Source organism: Crotalus tigris, unplaced genomic scaffold, assembly GCF_016545835.1.
Source record: "Crotalus tigris isolate CLP2741 ecotype Arizona unplaced genomic scaffold, ASM1654583v1 scf7180000018340.3345759, whole genome shotgun sequence".
Lineage (NCBI taxonomy): Eukaryota > Metazoa > Chordata > Lepidosauria > Squamata > Viperidae > Crotalus > Crotalus tigris.
Window position 1 is genome coordinate 1,803,981 of NW_024096953.1, and position 17,566 is coordinate 1,821,546.

General features: G+C 46.9%; 1 protein-coding gene across 16 annotated transcripts in view; it reads right to left on the reverse strand.

Moving 5' to 3' along the window:
- Positions 1 to 17,566, reverse strand: part of NCAM1 (neural cell adhesion molecule 1) — a 167,080-nt gene that overhangs the window by 30,236 nt on the left and 119,278 nt on the right. For 9 of the 16 annotated variants that reach the window (XM_039350524.1, XM_039350522.1, XM_039350521.1 and 6 more), the window contains exons 8-14: positions 12,961 to 13,103; positions 7,364 to 7,393; positions 4,513 to 4,663; positions 3,303 to 3,487; positions 2,547 to 2,643; positions 2,056 to 2,226; positions 461 to 592 (exon numbers count right to left, since the gene is read on the reverse strand). In XM_039350524.1, the coding sequence (XP_039206458.1) occupies positions 461 to 592; positions 2,056 to 2,226; positions 2,547 to 2,643; positions 3,303 to 3,487; positions 4,513 to 4,663; positions 7,364 to 7,393; positions 12,961 to 13,103 (909 nt within the window). The remainder of the gene's footprint in view (positions 1 to 460; positions 593 to 2,055; positions 2,227 to 2,546; positions 2,644 to 3,302; positions 3,488 to 4,512; positions 4,664 to 7,363; positions 7,394 to 12,960; positions 13,104 to 17,566) is intronic. The other 7 variants (XM_039350525.1, XM_039350527.1, XM_039350526.1 and 4 more) reach the window with 1 other exon arrangement.

A 17,566-nucleotide genomic window follows, 5' to 3' on the forward strand; every position in this document is an offset into this window, starting at 1 on the left:
CAAGCCCATCTTTCCTGAGAGTAAAAGCTTGGAGGCTAAATCGGGGGGTATTTTTTTACCCTTCTAATCTCTTAAAGCAGCCCCCTTTCCCCCAAAACGGGGGTCCTGGCTTCCCCAACCCATCTCTAACCTCCTCCTGGCTTAATTAACAAGAAGATGTGAGGATCGGCATTTTTAAAAAACCAATAGAAGTAGCTGTAGCCGTGTAATAATAATAATAATAACACATTCCTAAGTGCTGATAGTGCACCCTCCACAACCCTTTGTCAAAAACACAACTGGACAATAGGATTTAAAAAAAGAAGAAAAAGAAGAAGAAAGAAAAGATCTTGGGTGGGATGTTCCAGCTCAGGGACAGGGAGGGAACCTGCGCAGAGTTCGGGAGAGGAGCAGGTGAGAGGTGAAGGATGGGCAGTTGACTCAAGAAAGGGCTGAGGGGAGAAGGGAGGGCTTTACTTACGAACTGGCTGCGTCTTGAAGTCGGAGAGGGGGCTGATCTCCCCGGTGCCTTTGCCGTTGATGGCCGTCAGTCGGATGGCGTACATGGTCTCTGGCTTCAAGCCGATGACCGTGAAGATGCCTTCCGTGTTGGCTGTGCCAGGAGAGACAGAAGGCAAATAGAGGATCAGAACCATCTCTAGGAATGTTCCACCTCACTTTTCTACCTTTGCTTATATGCAGCAGTGTGGGAAAATGTTAAGCCATGCCGGACAAGAGTTTATGCCATAAGGAAGGCAGAGACAGGCCGGCTTCATTTAGACGGGGGGTCTCCAAACTAGGTAACCTTGTGGACTTCAACTCCCAGAGGGAATTGGGGAATTCTGGGAGTTGAAGTCCACATGCCTTAAAATGGTCAAGGTTGAGAAACACTGCACTAGAGGTTCTCCAGAGGATCCAAGGGAATATCTAAAAAGGTTAAATCCTGGCAACTGGACCAAAGTTTATTAAAACCGAGACCTTTTGCTACTCATCCAAGTAACTTCTTCAGTCAAAATGAAGATTTGGGCAAGAATCGTTGGAAAGAACCAGCTCTTGCCATACAGACTCTGTGTGTGTGTGTGTGTGTTTCCCAAAATGAAAAAGCAACATGTAAATGAAGGTCATGGCAAAAGTATCTTAACAGGTTAAATCACGGCAACTGCACCAAACACTCTGATTCTCTGCCTATGCAAATCTTTATTTTGACTGAAGAAGTTACTCGGATGATTAACGAAACATCTCAGTTTTAATAAACTTTGGTCCTGTTGCCAGCATTTAACCTTTTAAGATACTTTTCGCCTGGGTGATTGGAGTCTTCGTTTGCATGAACCCCAGGAATCCATCTAAATTTGATTTAGGCAGAAGACATTTTCTGTAGGTGCAGCTAGGCTTTTTTCCCCAAAGAAAGGTCAGCGTTCGTTTTGGGGAGAAATAATCTGCTTCTTAGAAGAAAAGAGCTATTTTTGGAGCTGCTGCTGTTTCTTCCCTATTGCTTTATGGCTGTGGCATTTAAGAATTAATGCTTTCAAATTTTTTGGTTCTGCTTTCATTTTCCCGCTGGCTAGCTTCAGCCTTTCCCCCCCCCCATTTTGGGAAGGGGAGAAGAGTGTAAATGCGACCAATAAAAGGATCAAAGCAGATCTCTCTTATCAGCCAGAATGGAAAAGTTGCCAAGTTGCCCCCCCCACACCCTGCTTCCCTTCCCATCTTTTAATTGTACTTCAGTGTTTGACTTTGTGTGCTAACATATTTATCTTTGTACTCTATATACGTTTTTTTTGGGGGGGGGGTTGGTTTTTTTTTTTTGTTTTCTGCCTCCAGAAGTGGTGAATGCTCCAACACTGCAAGTTTTTAAGAAGAGACTGGATAGCCATTTGTCTGAAATGGTTGTAGGGTTTCCTGCCTGAGGAGGTGGTTGGACTAGATGACCTCCAAGGTCCCTTCTAACTTTATCATCATCATCATCATCATCATTATGATTGTAAGCCCCCCAGAGTTACCTTGAGGTAAGATGGACGGTCAATAATTTTTACAAATAAACAAATCATCAATGTGGGACAGGTTCTGCCCCCTCACCTTCTTTGGCGTCGTAGATTCGGGTGTGCCAGTCTTCCTCCCCGATAGCTTGCCACTCGGCCTTGTACCACAGGATGGGGACACCCCCGCTGGCCTCCGGTTCATCAAACTTGATCTGGGCTGTGCTGGAGTAGGGCTCCACTTTCTCAATGGAAGGCGCAGAGGGAGTATCTGCAGAGGATGGGAACCGGAAAAGGAGGTCAGGCACAGACTAGGCCAAGATTCTGATCCCAGCAGGAGCCAGTCGCTGAGGGAGCCTGGGAGGTTGAACGGTCAATGTTGTCAGAAGACGCTTTCATCCTCCTTTGATTTATTCCAGGGCTCTCCAAACTTGGCGACTTTGAGACTTGTGGACTTCAAGTCCCAGAATTCCCCAGCTAGCCATGGGCTGGCTGGGGAATTCTGGGAGTTGAAGTCCACAAGTCTTAAAATCATCAAGTTTGGAGAGCCCTGATTTATTCCAAAGAAAGAGAAGACCACTCCAAACTAACCTGCTTGCACAAGGATGAACTCGGAAGATTCCTGGCCAATCCGGTTGGCTGCTGTGCAATTGTAATTCCCGAAATCATTTTCTGAATATGGCGTCACCTGAAAAAAAGTAGGCTGACCAGGTGAGTCAGAGAAGGCTTCTCAGGAAGAAAAACTAAGCAAGCATTTTGGATTTTTGTTAATTAGAAGACAGTTTAAGGACTGTCCAAGTCTATATGGTGCACAGAAAATAGGCAGGTAATTGGCAGCCTGGCCATTCTCAGGTTACCAGAACGGAGATTAGGAACAGAGTCAGGAGAGAAGGAAGGAAGGTACATTTTTGCACACAACAAATTTATAGAATTTGTGGAAACAGATATAGAGGCACCCATTATCTTCAATAACTAATCAAAACCAAGCAATTAATGGAGATGGAGGAGGAGGAGGAGGAGGAGGAGGAAGAAAAGTGATCTAGCTCTCAGCCTGGAAGAAGGGAAATCAAACATAACATGTGTAAAGGTTGCACAACACCAAACTGGGATGCTGGGAAGGGAGCAAAGCTGCTCCTGAGCACTTTCATAGTCCTCGGGTGTCCCTGTAACTGTCTAAAGCACTCTAAACATGTGCTAAGTGTCAACTGGTACAACTATCCTAAATGGATGGGGTTGCCTGAGCAATGCCATCTTTGGCTTGAATCCTTGACTTTAGTGCGGTTCCTCTGTCCTTTGCACATCTTCTTGTGCGCCCACAGATGCAGCCCGCCCCTTCCCAGCTCTCACCTCCAGGTAACTGGCAGCTGGTGTGTTGTAGATCCGGATGTTGCTGTAGTTGGAGCTGGGCAGCAGCTGTCCATCCCGGAACCATGAGATGACAGCGCTAGGGTAAGCAAAGACTTCGCAGGTGATGTTTGCGGGGTTACCTTCCCAGGTGTAAACTGCAACAGGGCCCTGCAACTTTGGGGCATCTGGAACCAAGGGGGAGCAATGTTGAAGTCAGTCTCCAAGAGAAGGCATCAAGAAGAACATCTCCCCATCTTCTCATCCCTTCTTCCCACCCACCCTCTTTGCGTAATTCTGCCATGGCAACTAATGCTTCTCTAGATGATGCCCCAGGCAGATTCAGCCAATAAGGCCAAAGCAAAGGATCTTGGGCACGCAGCCCACAAATACACCATATTGTATTCCTTGCAAGATCTTGGGCAGTTCATTTATTTGGGGCAAAGGACCTCGGACTGCAGATCATTCAAACTCTTGACTATGTCTGTAGGCAGATGCAGTCAATTCTTTGCTCAGACACCTCCTATATTTGACTGTTGAGAAATCAAGGGAACTAGGAAGCCCAGGCAATGTCCAAGAAGAATGAAACTTCAACGAGACATGCTGTACAAACACAGCTACAGGTCCCTTTACTCAACAATATGTTCCCAAGAGTGGCCACCTAGAAGCAAACATTACTCCAGCTCATCAGCTGACTTCACAAGCAAAAATCCTCCCTCACTTTTGCCCCATTTATTACAATCCAAAGTGCACTGTAGTAGTATTCTGTTAGTACATGTAGAAGTACACCACAATCAGAAGTACACTGCAGAAGTACACTCTCTGCTCATGAGAGCTCCAACCCAATGGATAAATATAAACTTCCTCAATGTAAAGATGGACAACAAGCTTCAGCTAATATCGGTTAGTTTGGCTTGTTGCCTTTGATTCTTGCCACTTGGCCATAAGGCCAGTCAATATCAGTGGATGATGTGCTCTGTTTTCCAGTTCCTCTCATTCTCTCCCACCTTTCCACCCCTCCCCAAGTCTCACAGGTATTCCATAAAAGTTCATCACCTGAGCGTCCATCTCCAGCTCAGAATGACCCTTTCCTGTTCTGATTCTTGCTCTTTACTCTGCCAGTGATCACTGTTTCCATCCCATGAGTTGGAAGAGAAGGGAGAAACACAGGAGCTGGCTCTACTTGGAGCAAGGGTAGAATGACTCAACTTACACTGAACTTCTAAGTACATGACTTGGGAGTCTTGCCCAATGGTGTTGCTGGCTATGCAGGTGTACTCCCCAGCATCGGTGTACTGAATATCCTTCAGGGTCAGGGAAGACACACGGGCGTGGCTGCGGACTTCAATGCGTCCATCTAGGGTCTAGCAGGAAAGAGAGGAAAAGTCTCAGAAGATGGGTATGACGTGAATTCTGCAAGGGAGGCAATGCTGGTTATGCAGAAAATACCTCTTCGGCAGGTCAATTCCGCCCTGCGGACTAAGCTGCTTGCCTCCCATGAGGTCCTGGCAGTTTCCTAGCCAGTTTCAGAAATTCCAGTCTGGACTGCAATGGATTGGCAACCAGTTCTGGCTGGTGCTCAGTCCAAGCTAAGCCGCCAGATAGACCTAATTGGTCATTCTCCTACTTCTTGTCTTTCCCATCTTTAACGGCCAGACAAACCTGGTTGGCTGGCTTCCGTGCGGTCCAGCCTATCAACGCCCTCCTGTCCCTTTAAGGGGTTGTTCCCTCTTCTCTGGATCCCGTTCCTTTCCTTTGTTTTTCTTTTCTAAGATTTGTTTGCAACACAGATGCCTTCAAGCCACATTTCTTTACTCCCTTTGCTGCTAACTCAGAACCTTTATATTTCCCCTCCTTATCTCTCCCCCCCCCCAGTTTACCATTGTGAAATAGGTTTATTTCATTCCTACACTTCTCGGAAGGTCTGTGGAAATGCTACGGCAAGGAGGTTGAGCTTCCTTGAAACAAAGTCGTAATGAACCTGGGTTTAAGACTGAAGATGAAGGGAAGGTTTGTGATATCCTGGGCAGGGATGGAGAAGGAAGCTGGCATCAACTGCAGGGAGATGTAAGGACTGACTGGAACACGAGCTTCTAGGAGAGCTCCCAGCTATCCCTGGATCAATGACACCTGTCCCTCTCCTAAGAGAGAACACATTTTATATGGCTTGCCTGGACTTCAGCACCCTTCCTTCCCAATCTGCCCGTTTCACGAGATTTTTTTTCTCTTTTGATGGAATTATAGGCCAGCTAAAAAGGAGACACCTGTCCATTCTCCCCTCACAGATAATGTAAAGATCCAGGGGCACCCGCACAAAACCTGCACATTGATCCTTCCCAAATCCACTGGAGAAGAGATGACTAACCCCAAAGAGTTCCCTGAATCAGCATTCCAAAAGGGAAACGTCACCCCCCTTTCTTGTGCATGAAGAGGCTTGTTCCAACCCCAAAGGGAACACAGGCACACACGGAGAGAGCTGAAAGGCCTGGTTTGATTGGGTGTTGCCATGGCAACAGATGCAGGCAGAGGATGGCTGCTGCAGAGATGCCAAAACAGGCCTGGCAGCCATTCCCAACCTCAACCCATGCAAATCAGCCAAGGGGGTCCTCCTGCAAACTCCTTTGGATGCAGCCTAGGATTTGGGGAGGGGCAATTTAAAGACTATGTCCTTGGAATGGCCTTTGCCATTTGCCCATCTCTGCTCAATTCCTGAACCATCAATTTTAGATCCTCAAAATTAAGGACTGGCCATCCTGGAAACCTAAGATTTTCACTGGACAGAAATTGCCTCAAGTGAGCAGAACCATCCCCATGTTATCAGTTGCGCACTGAACAGGAAGGATCCCTTCTGTGGGCAGAGGAAGAGTCTCACGCATCAGCCCAGCTCCATCCCACACAAAGATCACTATCTCACTCACATCTGTCTTTGTGCAATTCAGGATTTGTTCACTCTCTGCCCAAGCCCAGGTGAAGAGCATCTTATGACAAAAGCTCCTTCTGCTTTCGATTCTCATCCCCCTGCTTGAAGTGGAAATTTGGAATCCCCACAGCCATGGCTACCCTCCCCAGATCCAAACTCAATAAGCAACTGAGGCACGCATTTCATCCTTTTGGGTTACATTAAGGAACATGTGGTGGCCCATTAAATATGCACAAGAAACCCAGCCCAGAAGCCAGAAACTCTGATCTAGAGCCAGTTCTCCAAACTTGGCAACTTTAAGGCTTGTGGACTTCAATTCCCAGAATTCCTTAGCCAGCCAGCCTCCAGGCTATATTATTTCAACAACACAAAACTGAAATAAAATCTATCCAAAGGACCATTAACCCTCAATCCTGTCTGATGCTTTTCCAAAATATAATAGAGGGAACAAAACCATGAAAAAGGGCATTTTCTTCCTGAAAATAAGTTGCTGCTTAAAGCTTCAGCTACCAATCATGCTGGCTGGGAATTCTGGGAGTTGAAGTCCACAAGTTTTAAAAGTTGGCAAGTTTGCAGACTCCTGATCTAGAGGGCCCTTTTCTGAAATGGGTGCAATTGGAGACAGGACCGTTGCTTTGCTTCTGAGATGGAATGTGATGCAAACATTAAAAGAGAACAGAGTGTGTCTAATTGGAAAGAAATGAGCAAACACATTAATTGGTGGATAGAGAGGAACAGCTTTGGTCCCAGGGAATGCAAGCGCTTTACGTATTTTAAGAAGTCTGCTTTGGATATTTGCGCCTCAGCAGCTCCAAACTTTGTGAATTTGATGTTGCATATTGTCATGGAAAAGCTATGGGACCCTTTTAAATCCACCAGCATCCCAAGGAGCAAGTGAGAACTAGCCAAGATTTGGCCCGTTTTAAGAGAGGATGCTTGCTCACTTCAACATCCACTAGGAATATATATATATTCCAGCTGAATTTATATCCTCAGCATCGGTGAAGTTACATTGTTAACACTAGCTTTTAGTTTGCTTTGTTACTTCTACAATCAATTGGTTATTTTGCAATAGCTAAATATTTACAAAATGATAGATACGTAAAGCTAGATAAAATGAACTATTGGTCTGGTAAGCTAATACCTCTTGTTTCTCGGGCCTGGTCCATGAAGCCTGGAAAGAATAAATAAATAACACACACACACACACACACACACACACACACAAAGAATAATAAATTTCTTACATATGTTGTGCTGTCCTTCCCCCCACCAGCCCACCCCCTCGCCCCCATTTCAGTTACCACCATTTATGCTTCCCCCTTCATTCCGTGCGCATGCAAAATCAAAATAGGTAAGGCAAATGTGCAAGGAAGGTGACTTACTAATGGAACGAAAACTACCTCCGTTCCTGAATATCTATCGGTTCTTTTCAGAAATGCAGAAACCCAACTGATCAAACGCCACAAAGCTACTGAAGGGTAATGGATGCTGGAGATTTTTTTTTAACGTTGCCAAGCATTCAGGCTGTGCCTCAACCTTTGCTTTCCCAACTTGATCTGCTAAAGTGAAGGGGACCACAGACAGCAAGCATGACACAAAACCAGACGCCCAAGAGACAAATGGGATGTTGGAAGGAGAAGGGGACCAACACGGCATGGTTATTCCAAGGCTTCCCCAGTAAACAATGACTGTAGTCTCGCATGCCACATCCACAACACCAGTTCTCCTAGCAAACAAACAAACAAAAAAGTGTCTTAACTTTGATTTAGAGCAGAGGTATCTAAGCTTGGCCACATTAAGACTTGTGAACTTCAACTCCCAGAATTCAATGCAGGCTGAGGAATTCTGGGAGTTGAAGTCCACAAGTCTTAACATGGCTAAATTTGGACACCCTGATTTAGAGGCTGCCGAGAGTGTTGGGAAACCCCCTCTCTTCACCAAAGGCAAATCCAGTCCATACTGCAAGTAACAACTGCTCCAGATATTCACACAGGAATTTAAATTCAGTTAGATATGAATGGACGTCTTATTGTTATAGTTCAATGCCATCATCTGAGGAAAAGGCCTCCAGGGTGTATTATTTTAACAACATAAAATTGAAATAAAATACATCCAAAGGGCCATTAGCGCTCAGTTGTCTGATGCTTTCCCCAAATATAATGGGGGAGGGACCATGGAAAAGAGGCATTTTCTTCCTGATAATAAGTGTCAGCTATGAACCAAAGAGTTCTAGGCTTCAGAAATCCCTTATATAGCTTTAGAAAAACCATATCTCTATTTTCATAATATGGAGCCTAATTTTCATAAGGAACGGGAATAGAAAGCACTTTCTAAGATATAAAAACAGTTTACAAGCCTGCTATTTATTTTTAAATTATATTTTTATGTGGATAACTCTCATAGAATCCAGGCAGTTCTGAGGGGAAAAAGTGAGCTGGATTTTTGAAGATCATGTTTAAAAAGGAATGTAATTTTTTTTGTTGGATAGAGGCACTGTCAATCAGATGAAAGTTTAAATAAAAAGTGCCATAACTTTATGTGTCGCTTTACAAATAACCATGGCAAATCTGAGTGGTAAAATATAAGTAAATGATGCAGTTAGTTAGCAGAATCTTCCCTAAAGGTCTTCTGGAAAAGAGAATCACACTTACGACTATTACTGATATTTTTCCCCAGATTTATAGGCCCTTTTTATAACATGACACTTGACTGACAGAGGCAACATGATTTTTGCAAGTTTTTTTTAAAAAAGAATAATCATACAACATCCACCATTTTTTACCTACAGTGGTGGCCGCTAAATTCAGCAAAGAATTGCTGTCCCAAGCAGTAACAATCAAAGCTGTGGCATTAGAGCACGGGTATCCAACCTTGGCAACTTTAAGATCTATGGACTTCAACTCCCAGAATTCCCTAGCCAGACAGCTATGCTATTCTATGCTGGCTGGGGAATTTTGGGAATTTAAGCCCAGAGGTCTTAAAGTTGCCAAGGTTGGGCATCCCCTGCTCTAGAAGATGTGATTACACACCTCTGCTCAATTCCGGAACCATAAAGTTTAGATCCTCAAAATTAGGACCCGCCACCCTGAAAACCTCAGATTTTCAATTCCATCTGGACAGAATTGCTAAAATGAGGATTGTTTGACTTGTTTCTGGCAGTTGCCTTCAACAGACGTGGGGGGTCTGATGTTTAGAAGGAAAGCGGGGGAATTATGGTGAAAGGTTTCAGGAAAACAATCTACCACCTACTATCAGATAAAGAGATTCTCTAAACCCAGGCTTGCGCTAAGCGCACAGAGGTCAGAGAAGATTAACCTCACGCAAAGATGGAGAAACACCTGCTGCGGGTGTTAAGCATCATCAACTGGTGATTCCATCTCCAGGGCGCTGTAGCTGGTTAAGAAAGACACGGGTTCAAGTCCCTATTTAAGCACTAGGTTCATTGGATGACTCTGAGCCAGTCATATATTTTTTCTACCGTCTATCTTACAGGATCACCGCTGCAAGGATAAAATTAAGGGAGTTTCCCCCCTTCCCAGGAATGCTGACTTGGCCTCTCATAAGAAAAGATGAGAATGTAACAATAAAATAACATAAAATCATTGAAAAACAAAGGCAAATATTTGCATAGTGTGATAAACCAAACTTCCCCCTCCTCTATCATCCAGATTGGTCCAAGATATCTGGAAAACACTAAATCGAGAAACTCTATAATAAACTGATCTCTTCTTCTTTCTTTTCTTTTTAAACAGCCATTGCAGTGGTTTGATTCAGCCAGTTCGCATCGGTTCGGTAGAACTGGTAGCTAATTTTTTGTTGACTTTGGCGAACTGGCTGATGCCCTAGCCCTTTTTCGCAAGGCCCAGAACGGACCACCGGAAGCACGTGGACGCCACTTCCAGAAGTCTGTTCTGAGCCAGGGAGGCCTCCCAGGCCCAGAACAGACTTCCAGAAGTGGCATCCATGCAGAGAACCGGTTGTTCAGATATCTGAATCCCACTGAGCCATTGATAATGGTGGCTGTTTGTTTTGAGCACTGATAACCCCAGAGGATCCCTCACTATCATTCTGCTTCGTTGCACTTGGAAGGCAGGGGGGCATTAACAAGAAAGCTACAGTGCAGGCAACTGAGAACTGCGCAGGAGATAGTTGGCAACCAAACCAGGATAAAATGCAGAGGCCACACACTGCTGAAAAGAAAATAACAACTGCAGCTCTGAGCAGCATGCATCAAACAAGACTTCCAGCCCGCTGGCTCCACATAACAAATTATCCTTAAAAAATGAACTTTCGCAGTTCTTTGGTATCGATTGTCCAACCATAGAGGTGAATGTTTCAAAAATAGTTAGCAGTTTGACAGTCATTCCTTGAAGAGTCCTCTACGAAAAGGTAATATTTTCAAGGGGAAAATGTCATGGTGAACTTACCTGCTCCTTTGTACTATTCTGCACTATTCTGCATCATCTTCCCATGTCATTCGTGCTGAAAGACTATAGAATTGCCTTCCCTTAAGCCAGGTCTAGCTAGGTCAGGTCTACACCGGCCTTCCTTGAACTGATGTTGGATTATTGTATCTAAACATTTATCCAGCAAGAAGGTCACATAAGGCTGAAACTCTGCACTCTGGCAACAGGGTTGTCCGGATGATCAGTTCTGAAACCTTTCCAATCTTAGCTGGAATCAAAAGGGTTTCTACAACTGAGCTATGTCCCACTTATTTCTCCTTGTGAATTCTAAAAACTGGACCCAAGAATGAGCCTTGCCATAAATGATCTCCAGCAGTCCATTAACAAGTTGTACCATTCTTGAAAATCTTTCATCTTGTGTGCCATGACTATCCCTGTATGACAGCGGTCCCCAACTTTTTTTGGCACCAGAGACCAGCTTCCTGGAAGACAATTTTTCCATGGACTGGGAAGGGGGAATGGTTTTGTGCACCATCTAGATTCCTCGCATGCACAGTTTACAGTAGGGTTTCATGTGGCCCAGTTCCTAATAGGCCACGGACCGGTATTGCTCTGCAGCCCGGGAGGGTTGGGGACCCTTGCTGTATGGTACAAAAGAGTAAGAAGCATTTGGTTACCAAAAGCCCACCTGTTGGTCGATCAGGGCAAGGAAGTATCCTGACCTGTAGGAAGCCCTCAAGAAGACAGAGCCTTGTCTTAGTATGATGCTGCAACACTATTAGTCTTTTGAGTTCAGATCTCAATTCCTTTCCTTTTTAATATTAGCATTAGTAATGTACTGTTTGATCTTGTAGCTATAGGATTTCAGATCTCCGCTCTCAGGTTCTGCAAATATCTGCCTTTCCCACCAGATCCCAAGGGCAGGAGACATGCACCGATCCCATTGGTGGGCTTGGTTTTTCTTTCCAAACTGCTAATTATTTTTGCCAGTACGGACAGAAACAACTTCCAGAAGTGAGCAATGACAGGTAACAAGCAAACACAGAGGCAGCCATGGCTTTTGTGCCTAAAATTATGTGCAGCGCAAGTACAAATGCAGGCGATCAAGAGAAAAGGGGAAAAGAACCATCCACAAGCTAATTGTGTTCTAGAAAAAACTTTCAGGTTCTCCTTTGCCCGTCACCCCCTCTCCTCAAGGCAACGTATACATTTGAAAAGAGTTGCTGGAACAGCAGTGCACGCTGAAGCAAGAGCATCCAAGACTGGAATCCAGATGACTCAGATCATCCCTTGCCCATCACAAGCCTCTTCAAAGACACTGAAGGTGGATTCACTTGGTTAGGAGACTGGCATTAGTCCCTCTTGAAATGTTAATTTCAAATCGAGATCAAGAGAACAATGCATAATGAGTTGGTCAACCTCATCCTCTGGGAGGAAAAACCATCAGGACATCAAAGGTCTTCTGTCCACAATGACACCATGGGACAGGTGGCGTCACTTGCTGGTTTCTTGAGAATAGATTTGCACCCTGCCATCGTGATGCTTAGAGAGCCTTTCCCAGCCAAGGCCTTCTAAGTCTCTCACTACCCACTACCCTCTACAGCAGGGGTGTCCAATCTTGGCAACTTTAACACCCGTGGACTTCCAACTCCCAGAATGGCTGTGGAATTCTGGGAGTTGAAGTCCACAGGTCTTAAAATTGTCAAAGTTGGACGCCCCTGCTCTACATTATGCAGACTACTACTCCCATTTCTCCAGACAGTCTCCCAGGAAGAGTCCCACTATCTGTGCTGGGACCTGTAGCTTGCCACTTCACAACAGGGTAGAGATGATTTTCTCTGACTGAGCTGTTTTCCTGTGACAGCCCTTCCCCTGCATGAAAGACCTCTTTTGTAAGCTCCTCCTTAACAAATGTTGGCCTTCCCACTACTAACGCTTTCTCCTGATTGATAACTTTCCAACTGCTTAAAAAAACTTTATGTGATCACATCGGCAAGGCTTCAATGAAGGTTTCATGGCTCTGGGTTTGGATTCAGCCAGGACTTTTGGCCACGTTTCCATGTAAGGAGAGGGCTGTCTCTGCTAGTCCAATTCCACTGCAACAACGAGCTTCCTTCAGCAGTGGAGAACTTGGTGTTTTCAGATGTTCAGGAGCTATTTTTGATATTGCCTAAATGCAAATTACAATTATCTACGCCTGACCTACAAAGCTTTGATTTCAGCGTGCAAAGCTGCAGAACTAGGAGAATCCAAAGTCCTGGCCTATCTCCCCCTCCATCTTTGGTTTCTGCTACCTGGGGGTGTGAACAGGTAGTCTAGGAGAAAGCCATACCTTCTCTTCACTACTGATGTTTCGGGAAGAGGTCCTCCAAGTGATGGAGGGGATGGGATCGCCAGAGGCCTCGCAGGTCAGAATGATCTGGTCTTCCAGCTCCATTGCAGTTTTGTTCTCCACAAAGGTGATCTGAGGCTTTGCTAAAGAAAGGGTAAAAAAAGAGACATACCCGGTTGAATTGGCAATTGGAGATCGCAGACCCCTTCTCTTGGTAGCTCATTGTCAAAAAGGAGGACCTGGATTGCTAAGGGGGCTACTAAGAGAATTAGAAGCGCCATATCGTCCAATAACACAAGAGGTAATTTGCATAGGATGACGCATTCTGCATATTTGAATGGGTCAAAATTAACTGCGGGATAAAAACGAAACAAAGCTTTTGTCATCTTTTTTCAGAAAAGGGGCGTTGTCTTACCTGAACGCCTTTTCTCAGTACGGCGATGGAAAATCCACCAATGGGTTTTCTCTGTCTGCCTGCTCTTGAGACCAAGTAGCCAAACTTGACACGCCCCCTCTGGCTAGGAGATCCAGTCTTGACGAGGGTGAAAGTGGCTGATGCTGTGCGAGGTGTTGGCTCTCAACCCCTTAATACCGGCCTAACTGACCTAAAGGGTGGATGTGGATCCTCCATCTCCATACTGAGAAAAGGTAAGACAACGCCCCTTCTCCAGTACAGGAGATGGAGAATCCACCAATGGGAAATACCAAAGCCTCACTGTCCCAACGGGTGGGAAACAGATAAGGCCGGATCTACGTCCCCGAAGACCACCTGCTGAAGGATCCTCCGACCAAAGGAGGCGTTGCGGAAGCGAAGCAGTCAATCCTATTATGGCGTACGAATGGTGAGGACGGGGAACATGTTGCAGCCCTGCAAATCTCCTTGATGGACACCCGAGTGGCCCATGCCGCAGATGTCGCAGCGCTGCGAGTGGAATGGGCTGTGATATGACTTGGAGCCGACAGGGAAGAAGACTGGTACGCCTCTGCAATACAGGTCCTGATCCACCTGCCTATAGTGCCAGCGGACACCTTCTGTCCCAGAGAAGCCGGAAGGAAGGAAATAAAGAGGGCCTTAGATCTGTGAAAAGGCTCCGTGCGTTTGATGTAATGTCGCAGAGCCCTGTGGATGTCCAGTATGTGCCATTGCCGCTCCAAGTCATGGGAAGGATTGGGACAAAAATTTGGCAAGATGACTTCCTTTGCCCTATGGAAGAGTGAGTTGACCTTGGGCACGAAAGCGGGATCCAAACGAAGGACCACCCGGTCTTGGTGGAAGATGCAAAGGTCATTCCTGACTGAGAGAGCAGCCAGTTCAGAGATACGCCTGGCTGACGTGATTAAGAATGCAACCTTAAGAGACAATGCCCGCAATGGTATAATAGCAATGGCCTCAAAGGGCGGTTTTGTTAGAGCGCGAAGCACACGAGGCAGCTCCCAAGAGGGGTACCTGTGTACCACGGGAGGCCTGTTGTTGCATGCACCCTTGATGAAGGCGCATATTCTAGGGTGATGTGCTAAAGGAACTGAATCCGCACAAGTGAGCAACGTTGATAGGGCTGCCATCTACCTACGAATGGTAGCAGGGGCCAGGCCTCTGTCCAGACCATCCAGAAGGTAATCTACGATCTGAGGGATGGTTAATTTGTAGACATCCAGTTGTCGCCTTCTGCACCAATGGCAAAATTTTTTCCAAGTAGAATCATAAATACAATTGGTCGCCGGACGACGAGAGGCCTGAATCATGGTAATTGCCCGTGGTGAGAATAACTCCTGCGTCATGATGCGGCGCTCAAGCGCCAAACAGTCAATTGTAACCACTGAGGGTCCAGGTGTTGGAGGACCCCTTGGTGCAAGGACACGCGATGTGGGGGAATCTTCCAAAGAGGAGACTGGGAGAGATTCATCAGGTCGGCAAACCAGGGCTTCTGTGGCCAGTACGGGGCCACGAGGATCACTTCCACTTGCTCCTGGAGCAGTTTGCGGATGGTCGCCAGAATGAGCGGGAGGGGAGGGAAGGCGTAAAGGAGACCTTGCAGTCACGGAGTCTGCAGGGCGTCCGTCCCCTCCGCCCCCGGAAGGTAATAACAGGAGAAGTACCTGGGGAGTTGGGCATTGTTTGATGATGTAAACAGGTCGAGGATCGGATGGCCGAACCTGTGGGAGATCTCGGAAAAAAGATCCGGATGCAATTCCCATTCTGAGGGGTCTACCGTAGAGCAACTCAGAAAGTCTGCCTGTTGGTTCTTGACCCCTGAGATGTGTTCAGCCCTGAGAGAGGCCAGGTTGGACTCTGCCCAGGAGCCCAGGAGCCGTGCCTCAGACATAAGGGACTTGGACCTGGTGCCCCCCTGCTGGTTCACATGGGCCTTGGACGCCATGTTGTCCATTAGGATCAATACGTGACGGGCCTTGATCAAGTGTCGGAATTGGCGAAGAGCTAAATGGATGGCCCTGAGCTCCAGCCAATTAATGTTGTGTCTCAAATCTGCGTGGGACCAACAGCCCTGCGCAAACTGAGACTGTAGATGGGCACCCCAACTGAATAGACTGGTGTCCATCATAATGGTGATGCAGTCCAGCTCCTTAAAAGATGACCCCTTGGTCACCGCTTGTGAGAACCATCAGTGTAGAGAACTGAGGGTGTGGACCGGGAGCCTGACCTGGTGGTTGGATGCGCTGGCATTCACTCGTTGGAATGGTAGGAGGAACCATTGAAGATCCCGCAAGTGGAGTCCGGCCCAGAGGACTATGGCTATGCAGGAGACCATATTTCCCAGAAGCTGGGAGAGTAAGACCAGTGGAACGGTGCGGTCCTTGTATACCCAATGAGCCAGATCCCTGATGCTGACCAACCGCTCCTTGGAGAGATAGACCATGCAGTTTGTGGTGTCTATGATGGCTCCCAGGTGCAGAAGCCTGGATGAGGGAACCATCTGGCTTTTTTGGAAGTTGACTGAGAACCCGTGCTGTTGGAGGACCTGAATAGTTAGTTCCGGGTCCAACTGGGTTGCCCGGAAGGAGGACGCTTGGATCAGGATGTCATCCAGGTAACACTGGACGCGTACCGGTACCTTCCGCAAGTGGGCGGCTAGTACAGCCAGGATCTTGGTGAACACCCTGGGTGCCAAGGAGAGGCCAAAAGGAAGGGCCTTGTACTGGAAATGACTGCCCCTGTTAACAGAGCCTGAGGAACTGCCAGTGAGCTGGATGGATGGGGATGTGGAGATACGCTTCCGTGAGATCTATTGACGCCAGGAAGTCTCCTTGTCTGATGCCTCCCAGGATAGACTGGAGTGATTGCATTTTGAACTTCGTGTATGTGATGTAATAGTTCAGACCTTTGAGGTCTAGAATTGCTCTCCATCCTTCTGAGGTCTTGGGGACCACAAAAAGAATGGAGTAGAATTCCCCTCCCATGTGGTCCGGCAGTACCGGTTCTATGGCCGGAATCTCTAGAACAGTGGTTCTCAACCTGTGGGTCGGGACCCCATTTGGGGTTGAACGACCATTTCACGGGGGTCGCCAAACAACGCAGTCCGCCATTTTTTTCTCCCTTTTCCTTAGCTGTGCTACTCCCTTTTATTCTATTGGCTTTTGAAAGCCAATAGAATAGACTCTCTTGAATAGAGTCTAATTCTATTGGCTTTCAAAAGCCAATAGGAATTGTCCAGGCTGTCTCTGCCCTGCTGAGCCCGCCAAAAGTCCCATTCTGCAAACGGTGCTGCACCAGTTGAGTAGTCCTCGACTTACGACCGGTTGAGTAGTCCTTGACTTATGAACGGTTGGGGGTCGCGGCATTAAAAAGGTTGAGAACCACTGCTCTAGAAGATGTTGAATGGCCTCCTGCATAAGTCTCCCTTTGAGTGGATCCTGGGAAATGGGACAGATGATGAAGCGGTCCGGGGGGCTGGCTAGAAACTCCAGGGACAGGCCAAACTGGATGATTTGTCCAGGTGTCCATGGATGTGAGTTCCCACTGATGGAAGAAGTGGGCCAGCCTTCCCCCAATGGGAAGTGCGGGTGTAAGAGTCACTTGGACCTCCTATAGGGGCGTCCTGCTCCTTGAAATGGCCTCTTAGATTGGTTCTGCTGCCTAGGCCGAAAGCCCGGCCTGTCATACGGACGGTCATATGGCCTGTTCTGCCTGGGTGTGTATGAGCGGGAGGACTGAGTAACTGTGGAACCTGCTGCCGGCTGAAAGGACTGCCTGCGGAATTAGGGAGCGGGAGGTTTGTCGGCCTGTTTATTCAAGTGAGTCATGACCTTCCGTTTGTTCTTGTTCTCCACAAGGTATGGGGCAAGGGCCTCCCCAAAAAGAACTGCCCAGATAGAGGGCAGTTGCAAGACGCCATTTGGCTTTGGCGTCAGCCTGCCAGCGTTTCAGCCATAGCATCCTGCTGGCTGTAATGTTGGATGCTAGAGACCTAGAAGCAAAGTTGGCTGACTGAAGCGTCGCGTCCGCAGCATACTCAGTGGCCGCCACCATTTTGCTTAGGTCCTGGTGAGCCCGAATGTCCTCGGCAGGGACTCTGGCCTGAAGTTGACGAAGCCATAAAAGGGTGGTCCGGACAAAGAAGGACGCACAAGTGGCCGTTTTAATTGATGG